The sequence below is a fragment of the Vombatus ursinus genome, unplaced genomic scaffold, assembly GCF_900497805.2.
Source record: "Vombatus ursinus unplaced genomic scaffold, bare-nosed wombat genome assembly UNPS02014861.1, whole genome shotgun sequence".
Taxonomy (NCBI): Eukaryota; Metazoa; Chordata; class Mammalia; order Diprotodontia; family Vombatidae; genus Vombatus; species Vombatus ursinus.
The window spans coordinates 10,553,983-10,572,001 of NW_020954639.1; the positions used below are offsets into that span (position 1 = coordinate 10,553,983).

The 18,019-nt window shown below is 36.4% G+C and overlaps 1 protein-coding gene across 3 annotated transcripts in view; it reads right to left on the minus strand.

The window, feature by feature from the left end:
* ZEB1 (zinc finger E-box binding homeobox 1) overlaps nucleotides 1-18,019 on the minus strand; it is a 202,848-nt gene that overhangs the window by 48,511 nt on the left and 136,318 nt on the right. For all 3 annotated transcript variants that reach the window (XM_027841611.1, XM_027841609.1, XM_027841610.1), the window contains exon 2: nucleotides 1,925-2,125. In XM_027841611.1, coding sequence (XP_027697412.1) covers nucleotides 1,925-2,125 — 201 coding nt within the window. The remainder of the gene's footprint in view (nucleotides 1-1,924; nucleotides 2,126-18,019) is intronic.

Below are 18,019 nucleotides of genomic sequence, written 5' to 3' on the forward strand. Positions count from 1 at the left end.
GCTCCTCTGGCCCGGAAGGCTCAATAAGAGGAGCAGTTCTACCGCTGGGGAGCTGTTACTTGGATGGCCTCTGATGTACCATCCTTCAAACCATCAGGCCTGAGCCCTGGCCTCCTTTGCTCTCTAGTCTCCTACTCTCGGCCGACCTCCTCCATTTCAGCTTTTATTTGCTCCTGGTGACTGATGGTCTTCTTCTAATTCCCTCTATTAATTGATAAAGGTGGATGATCAGAATATTATGACTCAATAGGAGCATATAAGCAAAGACTGGTCTGAGAGCCAAACTAAGCCCCAGTCCATGACTAGGTCCTGCTTCCCCCCAGTATTGTACCCCTCATAGACACAGAAAGACCAGAAGTGTAACTTAAGAATTCCTTATGGACCCTGGCCAGGTCAGGCAAAGGCATACTTATCATTTTAGCTCTCACTGCTCCTATTCTGGAAGAAATCCCTCTGCATGCTGAGATGATGGTGATAGGTCCTACCACATACTATAACCATCCAGGCTCCCTTGCTAAGTCTTATAGGAGATGTTGGTTTTAGTTGTTATCAAGACATGCTGAAAAATGTACCCTCCCTAAGAACTCAGCTATCAAAACAGTCATTAACTCAGTTGATTCAGCACCATGGCCAGCACCCTGTCAACTGACCTGATCGCCTACTTCTTTATTGACCCTCCCAGGACTTGACTAGCAGACCATTCGATTTATGATACATGCCTACCTATCTCTTTCCTGGCCAAATTCCAGATCCTGATTTTTCTTCAACCTGTTGCTGTTCAAATCCTGGCACAAAAGGCTACCTCATTTACTTCCATTAATGACAAAGAGTGGCATTACGGAATTTTAGAACTGAATTAAGTTTTGGAGATCATTTAGGTCAAGTCTCTCAATTCTACTTAAAAGGAAATTGAGTCCCACAGAAGTTAAAACAATTTCCCCAAAGTTATATAGTCATTTTTTGGCAAAGCAGGTACTAAAACCCAGATCTTTTAATTCCTAGTGCGTTTTCTATTATGCCACAAGTGTGTGATATTTCATTTAAATTTTAAAGTGCATGAAAATGCAAAAAAAAAACCCATTTAAACATATGCAGGATTCTAAAGACAAGTGCACCTCATGGTATATGTAACAGATTTGTTCACAAAAAACTATGTAAAAAGTTTTAGAAATAGAATTTCATTTTAAGTGTACTAGGATAGTTTAATATCTAAAAGAATACCAAGATGAATTCTCTTGCAAAGAGAAATTTTCATAATGAAAATAATATCTCCTGGGATGGTCAATTTCTACATGTTAGATTTTGGTATAATGGATGGTTTGACGCATTGGGAAATGTGATTATTATAAGCTGGGTACACTTTATAGTTATTTTGTATAGTGTCTTGTGTAAAATGAGACTTAGGACTAAATTTCAAAATAGCACCCTAGCTCACATGAAATGCTTTGAGATAAATATCAGTTTCCTAACAATTAAAGCTACTGAAAGTGGAATGAGCTACTTTAGGAAGGAGTAGATTTGTCTTCACTAGAGATCTTCAAATGAAAGCTGCGTGCCCATTATTAGAGACACCAAAGAAGTGATTCTTGGTCAAGAACGGAGCAGACTACATGGCCTCTTACGGCTCTTAACAATGTAAGCATCTGCGAGCTTGAATTCCTTAAGAGAAAAGAATTAACAATCAATACATTGTAATTACTATGATAAATGGCTGAGAGAATTCCATGACTCCAATTCTTATTCAGTTTTCAAAGAGTGAAGAGCATTTACTACTAACAATCTGAAGGTACCTTAGGATAATATGATAGGTAAGGTAATGATCTTTCTACTTATTAGTCGCCAAAAATTGTTTGCTGGTCATTTTAAAGTTTTCATTCATGCAGTTTCAATTAAAAATCAAGCATCAACATCAAATAAAACATACCATCATCTTCCCAGCAACTGCTGGCACTTCCTTCCTGTTCATGGCTTTCTGGTAACACTGTCTGGTCTGTTGGCAAATCATCTTCTGGCACACTAGCATCACAATCCCCTGCATCAGTAACACTTTCTTCTTCCACAATATGTAGTTTATCTTCATCATCTGAATCCGAATTTGTTTCTACCACATTATTATAATTTGTAACTGAAACAAAAGAATAAATAATAATCAAAATTTACTAGTAAAAATCACAATTTAAACACACAAGCAAATGGAAACCTTTAATAAAATACCTGAGGTTGAGTATCATAATACTTTTATTTTTACAATAGTTTGTTTTATATTATATTTAGATAATTGGTAAATATCTATTTGCACTACACTTGTTTAAAAGACTATTTTTAAAATTTATTTTTGGCCTCTATCTTTGATTGCACATGTAGAGGGAACTCACACATACAGGAAACCTCCCTCCACTGTTGCAGGCCTGCCGCAATGTGTCACTTACAGAGATGGGCCTCGAGCACTGAGAGGCAAAATGGCTTCCTATGTTCACACAGATCAGATATATCAGGAGTTGAGCTTGAACTCAGGTCTTTCTGACTACAAGACTAGTCTTCTATTCACTACACCAGACTGCCTCTTTTTCAAGTATAACTTAGTATGGTTTAGCAAAACTAAAAAAAGAAAACAGAAGTCAGATCCCTCAATAAGGAGCACAACTATGAAAATAACAAATTTATTACATCAAAAGTATTTAAGGATCATCCAATGGTTCACAGTTGATCTAACCAAAGTCTATTTTAGAAATGGACCAATCAACATTTAAAAATGAATTTTAAATAGTTAATTAAGCACCTAGTATGTGATGAGTGATAAAACATTTTGAGAAAAGAAGTCCCAGATCAGTAGTGTTTAGACAATTACTTACAACTGATGTCAGGGTTACAGAGTGCAAAGTGAAATACTTAAGTAAATTTCATGATTGCCTAATTTGTTCCACAATACCTATTTTAAATAGTTGACTAATTTGGTCAAATTTCACAAACAACTAAAATGCATTAAGGTATGTCTTAAGTTCAATTTATGGGTCAGTCTGCTATATTAAAATAAAAATGAAAGCCAATTAGAGTTTTCAAAAGGGCTTAACTCCTGGGATTTTAAATGTGATGAATTTTTATGTGGAGACTATGGATATAGGATTTCACTAAGTAAAGGCTCTGCTAAAGAAATCACTAGTAACAGTGAGGTACCAATCTGGTTACAATTAAATTTTTCACCTTAAATAACACACAATACACAACACAACACAGTACAGCGTTGTCCCAGCATCCCTATAGCATGCAAATTAAAAGAATAAATTGCTGAATATCGCTGTATTTGCTGTGAAGAGTGACATACCTCCCCGATTTTGGCAGAGCATTTATCACTTGCTAAGAACAAGGACGAGGGAGGAGGGGGGTGAAAGGAAAGAGAAATTTCAGCCTCCTTCTCCTCTGATCATTAGCAGGCAGCAGCAACTCCTTCCAGCTGCCCTCTACTATCGCCAAAAGTAGTTCAACTACACTCTTCAAACACCCACTAAAATACAACAAAATCAGCACTGTGCAAGAAAGGAAAAGGAAGGTGAAAACGTGTGCAAAAAGGCACAAGGAAATGGTTGCTTATGTCTTGTGATCTGACAAAGGCACATTTTAAAATAAGGTTGGCCCTGATGTTGGACTCATCACCTTACATGAACTAAACAACCTTTTTTTTTTTTTTCTGAGAGGGGAGGGTATTCTCTCACACTTTTCTTTCCTATGATCACTTTACCACTTTAGTAGGATGTATCAGAATAAGAACTCATACCCTTTCCATGCAAAATGGGAAGAGAAGCACCCATTCTTCTACATACAGAACACTGTTCTGTTTAAGTCTTTAGTGACACTGCTGAACAAATGTGTGAACAAACCAGTGACTAGTCAGTAAATTCAGATGACCCAATTAAATTGATAAAATTAAATTGACTTCTCATTTATGTCATTGCTGACTCATCAAAATATCCAAGTTAAAAACAATTTAGAAAACTGAATTCAGGAACATGCATTTTCAAGTATCTCATTTGATCCTCACAACAATCCTTCAAGGTAGGTACTGTTATTATGCCCGTTTTGCAGTTGAAGACATTAAAGTAAACAGGTATTTAGTAACTTGCCCAGATACATAGCTAGTAAGTGTTGGAGGTGGGATTTAGGGTCCAAGACCAGAAAAAGATGGATAACACCTTATACTGCAAAGACAAAAGAAACAACCAGACACTCCCAGAGGCAGGCACTGAAAGAGGAAGGGAAGAAAGGTAAAAGGAGAGAAACTGAAATATCAAAGGTGGAATGCACAGGAGTCGGAGAGTAGTTCTCTCTCTAGGTTCAAACGTCTGAGAACTTCTAGAAGAGGGGTGGGGAACCTGCGTCCTCGAGGCCACAGGTGGCCTTCCAGGTCCTTGGGTGCGGCCTTTTGACGGAGTCCAACTTTTACGGGACAAAACCTTTTATTAAGGGGATTTGTTCTGTGAAATTGGGATTCAGTCAAAGGGCTGCACATGTGGCCTTGAGGCCACAGGTCCCCACTCTTGCTCTAGAACCTATGCCAATAAGGATGAGAATCTGGTATACAATAAATTGCTGCATTTCAGTAACTTGTTGGATTTGTCTACCTGCTGACAGGGGACAACATTTAATCCTTGTTCCCAGACAATTGTCTGCATATATCAACTTAATAAGAATAACTAAAAAGTTTTATAATTTTTATTTTGCTCTAAGTTATAACATACTAGTCTGACATCAATCACATCAATCTTTTTATTGGCATATGCTTTAAAAATTAATGTTAAATGAGGAGCTTATTAATGTTCAATGGCTATACGCACAGGGCATATGTAGATTTAACTATTTATGCCTATCTGTGCCCACCCACACATATTATTTAAATATGGGCCTGTTTGGAAAGTATGGATTTTGTTCACCATGAATTTGCCTTTTTAGCTTTTAAAGAGCTAGCTGACAATCTGTAACTGATCTGTCCATAAGGTGTCACAGTGAAGCACTCATAATACTGTCCACTTGCAGATGCCAAAGAACAGAAATGTTAAATATTTTAATTTATGAACATTTGTAAAACATAAAGTGCTTTATAATTTTTATTACCTGCCCCTTACAACAACCTTGTTAGTAATGTTGACACCGACATCCATATTTTACAGATGGAAGATCTGAAAGGTTCTTTGGCTTTGGCAAGGTCACACAGATTTCAAGACAAACCCCAAACTGGAATTCTTTACTGAATTTCAAGTATTAATTAATTCACCCATTTAACGTTTTTCTTTTACAGATTTGCAAACAATAATATTGTTCTTTCTGTGAGATACAGTGAAAAAGAGTTTTCAGCATCAAAGAACAGAACTGGCGAATTTAGGGTCTGTCAGATACATTTTACAGACAGCCTCTAACCCACTCTAAGAAATTGCCTCCAGAAACGCACTCACTATCTAGCTTGGGGAGCTGTCTCCTTTCATAGCCCTCAAATACTGTATATAGGGACTGCTGAGGTGGGTAGTTTAATCTATCCATGTTAGGGAAAAGCAGGCTTTTGGCTTGAGTTACTTGGATCATTTTGTATAGACTTTAGATAACCATTCAGTCCAACGTATTTAACCTGCAGTTGTTTTTTTCCCTTTGTTTTCAAAGAGGACCAACAAAGTCACAGGGTGATGTCTTGACTTGCTAGGGAACTAGATTTAAATGAGACAGAGTTACTCAGAGTCCTCAGCCTCATTCCCTGTTCCAGTGTCACTGAAGTCCAGTGGCGAGACAAAAGTCAGGATGACTGGTGCTAGCTGGGGATGCAGTAGGTGACCTGGACGTCTTTCATGTCTGACTAAGCTCTAAGCACTCCACAGCACCTGCTTCAGCCGCCTTCACAGCTGGTGGAATAAATTCTTCTCATCTGCCCATTCCACTGGGGAAAGTCTTTACATGCTTGGGGAAGTCATTCCACTAACTCACCAGTAGCCTTGAGCTGGTTGGTTACTCTCAACCTGGTTGAGCCCATCCGTGGAGATGGTTTTACCGGGTGCGGTGGCTGCACATGCTATAGCTTCTTTGAGTCAAAGGGGAGAGTTGGGTGAATCAGGTGGACAGCAAAGGTGGATGAGCCATTGGTAGTGGTGTAATGGACAGGAAGCCAGCCTCGGAGGCAATAAATTCTGCCTCCTGGGGATCCCTGTTATGTGGTACTGAGGCAACGTCTTATCATCCCAGGCCGCACTCTAAGATGTGAAGTTGCAAAGCAATCACTGCTCTTTATTGGAGGAATCTCAGGAAGGGCTCCCTACACCAATAAAAGTCAGTTTAAAAATTTACTCCCACTGCAGCATAGCCTTGTTTGAGGAAATGGTGATACAGCTCAGGCATAGTCCCTGTGCTTTAGGAGGTCTGCAGTCTAAAGCACATAGCCTAAGTTTTAAGTAATAAATTAAGAAATAACACTAAAAATAAGCTATACAAGCTGTAAGTTGTAGATATTTGTAATAGTTCTATAAACACATCCCCTTTTTACAAAGCATAAAAGATTTTTTTACAAAAGAAATCTCACCATCTTAACATACAAAATGTCCGGTAAAAATTTTTATAAATTACAAGTTCATTTTTTGGAAATACTATTTAAAAAAATTAGTTACAGATATTCTTCCATTAACAGGCAATACATATCGTGGTACATAATTTTAATTAAAAAAAGCAATATGAGTGAACAGAATATTAAAATAAAGTTTCTGGACAACAGTAAAGTTAAGGCTAAATACAGTTAGTAAACAGAAAAAGAAGATGCCAAATTAAGTATAGGAATTTCCAAAAATTAAGTTAAACATAAACAAGAAAATAAAAAGATCAGTAAGGATGTATTTATTAAGGACTTACTATGTGCTACTATGAATGAAATAATGCCCACAAACTATGAAGTTATTATCTATGGATTTTCTTTTTCCATAGTGGCATAAAATTAATGATGGACATATTAACCAGATTTAAAATGGGCCCAAATCACTATCCTACTCTGTTCTTTAACTATTCTTAAATTCCTTATGTACAGGTTATACCATTTTAATTTGCAAAAATCTGTGTGTTGCTTTTAAAAGTTGAATTTGCCTGGTACTCAACTTTCAGTACCCTCTCTCTGATTCTCTGATTTAAGCCTATGACTGGAAGGCCAGGACTATGGGCTCCAAGGTCTCTTTTTAAGGAGGGGACTTAGTACAGGTTTCCCACCAGCTGCACTGCTTTCACACTTCTTTAGACTACTCCATCAAGCCTCTTTGCTGAGTACATATCCTTCCTTCCCCCACCCCCAGCTTGTTTTTGTATGTTGCCTTCCCCCATTAGATTGTAAACTCCTTGAGGTCAGGGACTATCTTTGTTTTTATTTGTATTTGTATCCCCAGAGCTTAGCAGAGTGCCTGCTACATAGCAGCATTTAATAAATGTTTATTGACTCACTTAAAGTACTCTTAAGTTTTACCCTTTGTTTTTATTTCCCACCACCAATTACAGTAAAAAAATTCCTAGAGGGAATTGACTTTTGACTATTATTCTCTAATTTCCTCCATTATCATACATGGCTTTGCAAATAATATAAAATAATAGATTCTAGAATTGTGGCCCTGGGTGAGGAAAATCTATATCAGAATGAGAAAAATGTAGAAGAATGGAAAATAATAATAATATCCAACACTTACATATCACTTTCAGATTTACAAAGTATTTTACACATATTATCTAACTTATTAGGAAACAGACCATCTAAATGTTCACCATGAAAAGAAAAGACCTGGGTTGCATTTTGTGTGACAAACTGTTCCTTTTTTATAGCCTCATAAGCATGCTCTTGGTGAGTGAAACACCTTTCTGTTCCATACAAAATAGAAGTAGCACCTTTAAGCCTTATCTGTATAAGGAGGGGTTTAGTAGAGGAAGATATGGAAGAACTGGTTAAATTTAGATACAAACTAAATTAAAGTTATTATTAACTTATTAAAATAAGTTAAATTTAGATACATTAAGATACAAATGCTCTTCTAGATATAAAACCAGAGCAAGAATCAATGGAACTAATCCAAGAATATGAACAACTATCGTGAGGATTCCCTATTTGACAAGGGTTGTCAAGAAAATTCTAAAGGTGTTTGGCAGAAAATGGGTTTAGATCAGCATCTCATTATTATATTATTTTGCTAATACTCCATTCACCTACATTACTTTTGAAACTAAAATTACATGCCATGGCATATCTTGCTTATTAACTTACCATGTCATGATAAGTTCTGAATAGCTAAAAGACAAATATAAAATGTCACATAATTTTTAAAAATTGTGGCAAGTGATACCTTTCACTATTAATGCTAAGGAAAGAATTCTTAACCAAAGAAGAAAGAAATCATAATAAAAAAGATATTAACTATTTTTACATGACATTATTATAGTAATTAAAATGTTTTTGTAAGAACAAAATAAATGTAACAATGTTAATACAAGAAACTATAAATTGGGAAACATACCTTTGCATCAAATATACCTGATAAAAATTGCCATATAAGATATATAGAGTGTCCTACTAGTCTCAGTGTAATGTTAAGCTTTAATAACATGAAAAGTATAAATTCTTTTTTTTTTTTCCGGCGAAGCAATTGGGGTTAAGAGACTTGCTCAGGGTCACACAGCTAGTGTCAAATGTCTGAGGACAGATTTGAACTCAGGTCCTTCTGACTCCAGGACCAGTGCTCTACCCACTACACCACCTAGTTTTCCCCAAAAGTACAAATTCTACAAAAAATATTCTAATGGTTAATTATTTACAATGGCAAAATATTGCTTTGTTTCTTATTAAAATTCAACCAACATAACTACTGTTTCTGTAGTTGATTTTTGAATGTTGTAAAAACTTTTATCAGGTGCTTCTCAGTGACTCAAAGAATTGCATTTATAACTTTAGCCTTAAGATCATCCAAAGAATAAGGTTTTGATACTTACATAACAGTTCTGATATGACTCCACAAGAAAAAGCTTAATGGGAGACTGACCAGATGACTGGGGTGACCAAGCAAGAGGACCTCCTTTACAGATCTGCTGACCTGAGGAAGGGTCATCCAGAAACTGCTACAGACCACGGATAATGATAAGGTACCCTATCTTGATAACATTAAAATTTTATTATTCAAAATTCACAAAAATTTAAGTAATTAAGATTAAAAATTATTTTTTTTGTAAGTCTGTAGCTGTACTATGACTTTTTAGGACACCATTTTTAGGGAATTAGCATAAGTAAATGACCCAGAGTCATTCCCCAATAAATCATTTCTTTATAAAATATTCTCCAACTTAAAAGTTTTTCCTTTTAAAAATATTATCATATTTTTATAGCACATTCATTTCTGAATACAATACCTTCCCCCAGCATAGCAATCCATATCTTTAAACAAAAATTTTAGAAGAAAGGAGTTCAGCAAACTTAACCAATATACCATGTGTGACAATGCAATACACCACATCCCCTACCTCTGCAGTGAAGAGGAAGATGTGTTTTGTTAACTCTTCTCTGTAGTCGTTTAACTGGTAATTAAGCTTAATTTCATTTTAAGTTCCATTTTCTGAACTAACAGTTTTCAAAATAACTGTGAACTAACAACAACTATATTGTTTCATATCACTAATAAGAGAAATGCAAATTAAAATTCTGAGGGCTTCATCCATACCCAGCAAAATGGCAGGGTTGATAACAGATAGAAATAATCTATATTGCAGGTACTGTGGGAAAACAAACAAAACCAATCCACTGTTGAGAGCGCTGTGAAGTGGTCCAACTATCCTGGGAAACAATTCGCAATTATGCCAGAAAAGTCAATAAAATGTTCAGAGCCCAGAGATCTTCCACTACTGAGCATATATCCCTAGAACGTTAGTGACAGAGAAGAAGGCCAAAATATTACCATTACCAAAATATTCCTAACAACGCTTTTTGTGGTGATAAAAACTGGAAATAAAGTAGGTATCTACTGACTGGGGAATGGCTGAACAAGTGAAGGTATATGAACGCAATGCATATGATGGTTATTGTACCTTAATGAATTTGAGGAAATCAGAAACACATAGGAAACCTGGTAGATACTGATGCACCAAGAGAACATCATATATCGTGACTGTAATAATGTAAATGAATAGGACACTAAAACAAATCCAAATGCTGAGTAACCGTAACGATCAAAGTTGGTCCTGATAAGAAAATCACACCTCCCTTTAAACAAAGGTAGGAAAACTACAGGTGTAAGTACACTATCAGAGGAAGTCACCTGCAAGGTGACAATGTTTAACTGTTTTTATTACCAGGGAGGGCTCAATGAGTGGATGGGGCTATCTCTAGAAATTGCTATGATATAAAAACAAAACGAATCAATAGAAATTTTTAATTAAAAATGGAAAATTACAAAGCCTTAAACAAATAAGAAAAAGTATATTTGTCTACATTTTAAAAAAGAATAAAAATCAATGGAAACTACACTTAAGGGAACTAAGTGGGTTGGAAACTGGGTGGTTGACTTTGAAGTAATCTATCGTAAAGTTCTTGATTTTTTCTACTCTGCTTTTCCAAGTAGATCTCATAAATTAAACTTAATTTCTTAATTAAGGTAGAAGATTTTTGAGGGCAAAAGTCATATTTCATATGTCTATACTCCCCCTACAATGCCAAACATGGTGTCAGACAAATAATAGGAAAGAAATACTCATTGATTCATTGAAACCTCAAGGGAACAACCATTTTTTTTTTTTTGCCAGACCTGGAAAAAATAGAAAAGCGCTTTTTTTGTGGGGGGGAATAAGGATGAAGAGTGAAGCTGCCAAAATGTTGTTTATTCAATTTGTGACGGGATATGTTTTTATAAACCTCTTTTTTAGTCAATCTCATTTGAAAACGCTCTCCTAGGCCCTCCACATTTCCTCTGTAAGCCTCCCTATTTATAGCTTTCTAATGATGGCATTTGACAACAACCTACATATAGGATCTGTGTAGAAAGGATTTCAGGTCACATTGGTTTTTGAGCCAAACAAAAGATAGAAACACAAGTGACAGTGTCAATTTCAAATACAAGGGCAATTATACAGTGATGGCCTTTATATAACAGATCTCATACTTTAAAAAGGTCCCTCATGGTTGACCTCATTAAAAATGCAGTAAAGCTTGTTGTAAGAGTAGGGGGAAAGACTTTTTCAGCCATTTTCTCCCTCGCTCTAACTAAACATCAATTCTTGTTCCCAGCAATGGATATTATTTTCATTTCATAATTAATTGAGAGTGCTTTATTAGGGATAGGTGGGAGGTAAAACAGACATTGTAAAGTGCTAAAATAACAAGATAATACTTCTTCTGAGATGCAAACAGGTGGAAAGAAACTCTCCTGTTTTAAAACTGATCTATCCTTACATCGAAGTGAGAAGATAAAACTACAAAGATGTCATCTTTAGAAGCTACAGTTACTCTTTCTGACAACTGAATATTTTTAGTAAAATACTGCACCCAATCAAACTCAGGGCTTCCCCAACTATTTCCTTCTTCAGCAGATTTGGAATTGTCAAATTTGTTATTCAGTACTGGGAATTGATAGATGTGCTGAAGAAAAACAGATGGGAGTAGTATGAATGAAGATGATGTCTCAGATGGTAGGCCTTTGAAAAAGACTCTGATTAACAGAGAAGAGATGGGCCAGGGTTGAAAGGCTAGAGGGTTGGCCCAGACGGCAGAGGCAGATAGGAAGAGGAATGGGAGTAGCAGCTGGGTTACTAAGTTCTGAAGGGCAGAAACATGTGTGTTGTTGTGAATTCAGGCTGGCCAAGGCTGGTGCAGTGGTTACTTCCTCAAAAGGATGTGCAGTCTGTGAAGAGACAAGACCGTTTTTTTTCTTTCCTTTTACTGCACTTCTTCATTAGCCATTAGCCTGGTGTCTACCTAATCCAGGCTCTTTCTCATAACCCTTTGCCTATCGCTCCCAGTACCCCCTCTGGGGTTTCCCTTCAATCACTTAGCCAAGCTAGTGGGCTGATGTCCTTGGAGGCTCCTGAGGAGTCAACAGCTGCTTCCTTCTTTCTCCTTACAGAGCTGGATTGGTCCATGCTTCTGACGGACCATGGAGGTATCTGTCCTCTCCAATGATCCTTGTCTTCTGTCTTGTTACCACTGGTTCTTTTCTTTTCTATTGTTAAGTGTCTGCTGATCACAACTTCTAATTTTGCTATTTTTCTTTTCATGGTTTTCTTTCTCATTTCTTTTGTTTCCACACGTCAGTGTTCTAAAGCAAAGATTGGCTTCCTTCTAGACAGTAAGTCAATGCATTTCCATTGGACAAGCTATAATCTCAAATGCTCACAAACAATTGGGAGCTGTTTTGAGTCTATGGTTCTTTTTGGCTATTTCTGTGGCTGCTTGGGGCGCATTCTTTGGCAAAAACTTTTTGGAGTACCTGTCTCTAAATTTGGATCCATCCTAAATTCTTAAGAATTCTAGAGGTTTTAATTCTCTTTTCTCTCTCTCATTCTCTCTCTTTCCCCCTCTCCAGACAAATTAACAAACAACTCTTAGATATATGCAGGTATGGGGAGCCAATTTCTTGATAATAAACTACCTCACAAGGTATGTACTTTGGTAGGTATCCGATTTCATTATTTCATTCTATAAACTTGATCAAGGGAACATGATGAATTTTGATGGAGTCAAGGGGAAGTAAGACTGTAATTTTGACTGCATCTGTCTAAAGAAGGGTTATGGATGTGCTGACTGGTACTTAGCTGAGGGGATCCAGGACATTTCTGGAATTGATTTGACTAGTTTGGGCTCTACCTCCATACTCTGCATCACCTTCTTTGTAGTGGAAAGTCTGAAGAGTAAAAATTAGTCCTTTGGAAGATTCTGAAAGAGCTGAAGATGGCCTGGAGAAATCTAGGAGATCTGAGAATGGATTGTCCTGGGCAGAAGAAGGCTGTGTAGCTGGGCCCTCACACAGGCTCATTTCTGTGGCTTCTTATGGAGCTTTGGAGAAGATGTTGGTGAACATACTCTCACCCATATTACATAGCAAGGTCCAGTGGCAGAGTACATTTCCCCAGATGGGGAAAAGAGGTGGCTTGCAATTCTAAGTTAATTTCCCTTCTGAGGGGCATCTAAACTCCAGGCTGATACTATGAGTCTGGAGGGCTGTATGGGCAGGTTCTTAGGCAGAAGGTGGGACTCAGCAAAGAAGAAAAGAATTCTATCAATTGATTCTGGCCTACTGAAGTCCTTTGAGTTTTTTTTAATTTTGCCTATGGAATGAAATAAAAGCTGCCCTGTACCCAATATGAATTGTTACTTTCTGAATTTATATGGGAGCTAGGGCTCTGGTATTCACATCTGGGGAAACCTACATTTCAGATGGGGGGAGTCAGCTAGTACAGGGACATAGGGTGGGGATATGGGAGTGTCTTGTACAAGGAACAAACTACATTTGAGGTCCCGAGAAGTAACCTTGAGTGGAGATGAAATGAACTACAGAGGTAAGATTTTTGGGCTGCTCCCAAGATTGAACCTGGTCTGTGTAAGCTCAGAACTTGGGGGTAATGGGCTGTAGGTAAACTAATATTTTAGGGGAAAAATATAGCCATTATTTAAATGTTTTCATGAAACCCCCATTCGTATCCCCAACAGACAATCCAAAACCCAAAACAAGATACATTAGTTGCTATAATAACTTAGCAAACAGGCAAGCTTGTACAAAATGTTACTGTTTCTACTCATAGAAAGCAGAACAAAAACAAGAGATCACCAAAGGTATAACAGATATTTCTCTACCCTCAAAAATCTAGAGGCCAGACTGCCCATAACCACATTTGTACATTCCAACCTTTGGTTGAAGAAATACAGAATCTGCTGGTTAACTAAGCAGTGACATATTCTCAACTTAACTGTTCATTATCAGTTCCTAGATTTAATTAAAGTAATAGAACACCATGAACCCAAGGAAAAAGTATGTGACATTGAAAAAAATGAATGTTTTCATCATTAGAATCACATAGAAAATAATAAATTATCTTTAATTTCGGTAGAAAAACTATGCCCCATTAATCATATTCTTACTTTACAGAATCTCAGAATTTATTAGACTCAATAGCACTACTGAAACTATAGGCTACTCAAACTATATTTTTTTATATCTAGAATGATACTGACACCTTGGAAACCTATAGATAACAAAATTCACCACAAACACAACATCCTCAGGAAATCACAAATTTAAACAATCAAAATAACACCATAATTCAAAATAACAAGTATTGTTATTCTAAATACAGTTGTAGCAAAACCAGAATGCATCATTGCTATATTCACTGTATTCTATATAGCCTTTAAAGTACATTCACATAGTATATTCTTTTCAGTATTAATGATGACCACATAATGCATATAAACTAAACTAATTTATGGCCTCATGCTGTTAAACATCTGTTTCTCAGGTAATTAATGCAAAAATGATTTTTAATAAAAAATCAGATGAATACAGTTCAACAAAAGAGCACTACAACATTGAATCAAATACAATTACGCTGCCTTATAATCTTATATTGAATCATCAAGCTATAGGCAAGGAAGTTCAAATGTTTTAAAATAATACAATTAGATAGCAGATCAGTATAAATTGTAGCTTTGAGCTCTGGGATGGACACAGAATACATGTAAAATAAAGTTTAACTTTCAGTTTGCTTCAGGTGTTAATGGTGTTATGTGTTACCCAAGACCACAGGTAGAGAACATTTCTTTATATTGTTGACAGAAACCACATAATTTTCCTGTTATTAGGGCTAAATTAATACAGATCTAATTGTACTCTGTCCATTCCCACCCAAGTCCCCAAAACTGCAGTCAGAGCAGGAGAAGACAAACCTTTCACATAAAGTCTACAATTCAGAGGGGAAAATCCTAAAAAAGAGAAAAAAAATCATCGAATGTGATTCTTAAGAGCATGGAACAGTCCCTCAACCAGTACAATATTTTGAGTGACCACTGGGTGTTAACTGTGCCCAGTCCAAAATTTCAGACGAATCCTATGAGATAAGAATGATCTCCCAGCATCTCTAGGGTCCAAGATGGTGGCGGGAGGGGGTCTCTGAACACATGCCTTGGTTGTTCTCCATCATCAGGGCTACATGCAGGAAAAAAAACATAGAGGAAAAACTAATGGCCTTGAAATTCTGCCTAGAGAAGAAGATGCTCTGGGGTAGGATTACTCCATTATAAAAGTAATTTTCAATATTAGATTCTTAAGGAAATGAATGTGTCACACAGCCGCCTTTCTTTTCTTTTTGAAGAAACACTGTATACAGAGTATGTGCTTAACGAATGCTTCTTCATTCATTCAGTACACTAAGGAATTATTCTTGATAGCAAGCAATACAGGAAAGCATAGAGTAGGGCAATGGTGTAAAATTCAAATAGAATTCAATTCCTTCAGGTCACACAGAAAACCACAAATTAACATCATCTATGCTGTAATGTATTTTTATTTTGTCAAACATTTCCCAGTTAACTTTATAATTTGAAGAGAATGGCACTTAGGAGTTTGATGAGGTTGACATTTCTGGAATAGGGCATCAATAAGAAAAAAGCTGGGAAAAGGGCACATGAAATATGGAGACAGCGTCATTAGAAAATTTCTGAGTCAGAGTAACTTTGTTGCTTGATTTTTCTCTATCAAAAAAAGCTTCAATTAAATAGTAGAACCAAACTTCCAACTGTTTGCTAGAAATTGCTTCCTGTTCTTTCTACTACATCACCACAAATCAAATTGGATGAACTAATTTCATTCCCTCAAATCATCTCTTGATTTCCTTATTTTAGTTAATGGTAACATAATTCCCAGAATCAAACTATCTCACAGTTCAAAGAACTCTCAGAGATCATTTAGTCAAGGCTAGACTATATAGGAAGAACCACTATACTATAGGTTCTTAATCTATTTTTATATCATGCATGGATCCCTTTGGCAATCTGGGAAAACCTTTCACAATAACAGTTTTCAATGTATAAAAATAAAATATGTAAGATTACAAAGGAAAACATATAGAAATGAAATTATCAAAATATGTGATATATAGAATACTCATATATAGAACATATACATATGCACATGTATTTATGTGTATTTATACCTATATAACATATTCACATATCCATCCATCCACCCACCTACCCACCCACTCACCCATCTATCCATCCATCCATCCATCTATCTAGCACAAGTTCACATGTCTGCTTTGGAGTTCAAAGCATTTCCCAAAGTGCCATCCTGCCTTGGCTTGAAGACTTTTGGTGTGGGAAAATTTGCCTTTTTAGAGGTGACCCATTAGAAAGTGTTTTCTTATAAATATTACTCTGCTCCCTGGGGCCATGCAGAATACATCTAATCCTTCCTTGAGGCAACCTTTCCAATACTTGAAGAGAGCAAGCAAATGCCTCTCTAAGCTAAAAACAGCAATTTCCTTCCATCAATGTTTGTATGGCAAAGTTGGCTAGGCTAGAAATAATTATCTTTGACTTCTCTCTGTCCCCTCACTCCAAATCACCCACAGCTACTCAGGTTCTGGGGACATTGTGTTCCAACTGCCTCCACTACCTGCCTCTGACGATTCATATACTATCATCACACAAGCTTAGGCTTCATGCTAGTTTAACAAGCTCCAAACTGATCTTCTGCCTTTAATCTCTCCCACCAATAATTCCTTTTGCATACTACTTGTTTGGGCTTTGTTTCAGCAGAAAAAAAAAAATCAACAGATACCCTAACAAACAGAACTTAGTATTTCTCCATTGTCCTTCCACAGTTTGACCCAAATTGAACTTTCAAGGATTCTCTCTTCCTAGTATCCCCTGGCCCTCTAGCCAAACTGTACTTACTGTAATTCTCCAAATAAACTTTTGTTTTCCTGACTCGGTGCCTTACTTGTTCATGCTGTTTCTCCTCCTCATCTCCACGTCAGGAATTCTGCCCATCCTTTAAGGTGTAACTACAAGGCTACTTCTGCCAAGACGACCTTCCTGACCCAAGACAAGAAGTGATGTCTCTATTTCCTTATTCTGCTGCCTGGCATCATTAGCATTGGTCTAAGTCTTGTTTGCGAGGATGTAAGTGCCTTGAGGCAAGAATCATGCCTCATTCATCATCTCCGTAGTGCCAACACAGGACTGTATCTTGCCCATAGGAAATGTTTAATCAGTATTTGTTGAATGAATGATGATAGCAGCAATTCAGGCAACTCACTAACTTCTTTAGTAGTTAGGTATCTGTGGCAGCAGGAAATGGGGTAGGGGAAAAGTTCCTTCCAGGTAAAATATTCTATGAATCTAAGGTACAAGAAATAGGAAAAGACGTGGCTTGTTTACTAAGTTCCATGACAGCCTATACATAGAAATTTTTTTATTAAAGTTTATGAAATGAAAAAAATATTACAATAGGAGTTAATTTTGTCAATGCTATCACAAAAAGGTACATACATAAAAGGTTAAAAAACTGGATTGAAAAAATTCTCCAAGCTACTAACATTATTGATATTAAGAGACTTTATTGAAACTTCCAAATTGCTATTTGCTTAGAGGAAGTTATGGGTCCTAATTTGTGTTTTTTCAGTTAAGGTAATATATAGGTAATTCTTGATTTGCCTAGGGGCCCAATGGGGGAGAGAGGGGAAAGTCTGTGCAATGTCACAGAAAATACTAAATCGTATAAAATCTAAAGATACTTGGAATAAAAAAAACATTTTCTTACTGCATTATGTTTAGTGGCAAATGATAAATTTAGTATATACTGTTGTTTCCTACTTTAAGCAAACCTGATAACTAAAAATACAGATTTATGTACAAAAAAAGGGATAACTGAGGGAACTTTCTCTATCAGAAAGAAAAAAATTTAAGTAACATAATCATGCAAATATTATTTGCCTTCATATTCTTTTAAATAATTAACTCACTGGCACATGTGAAACATAATTTGGC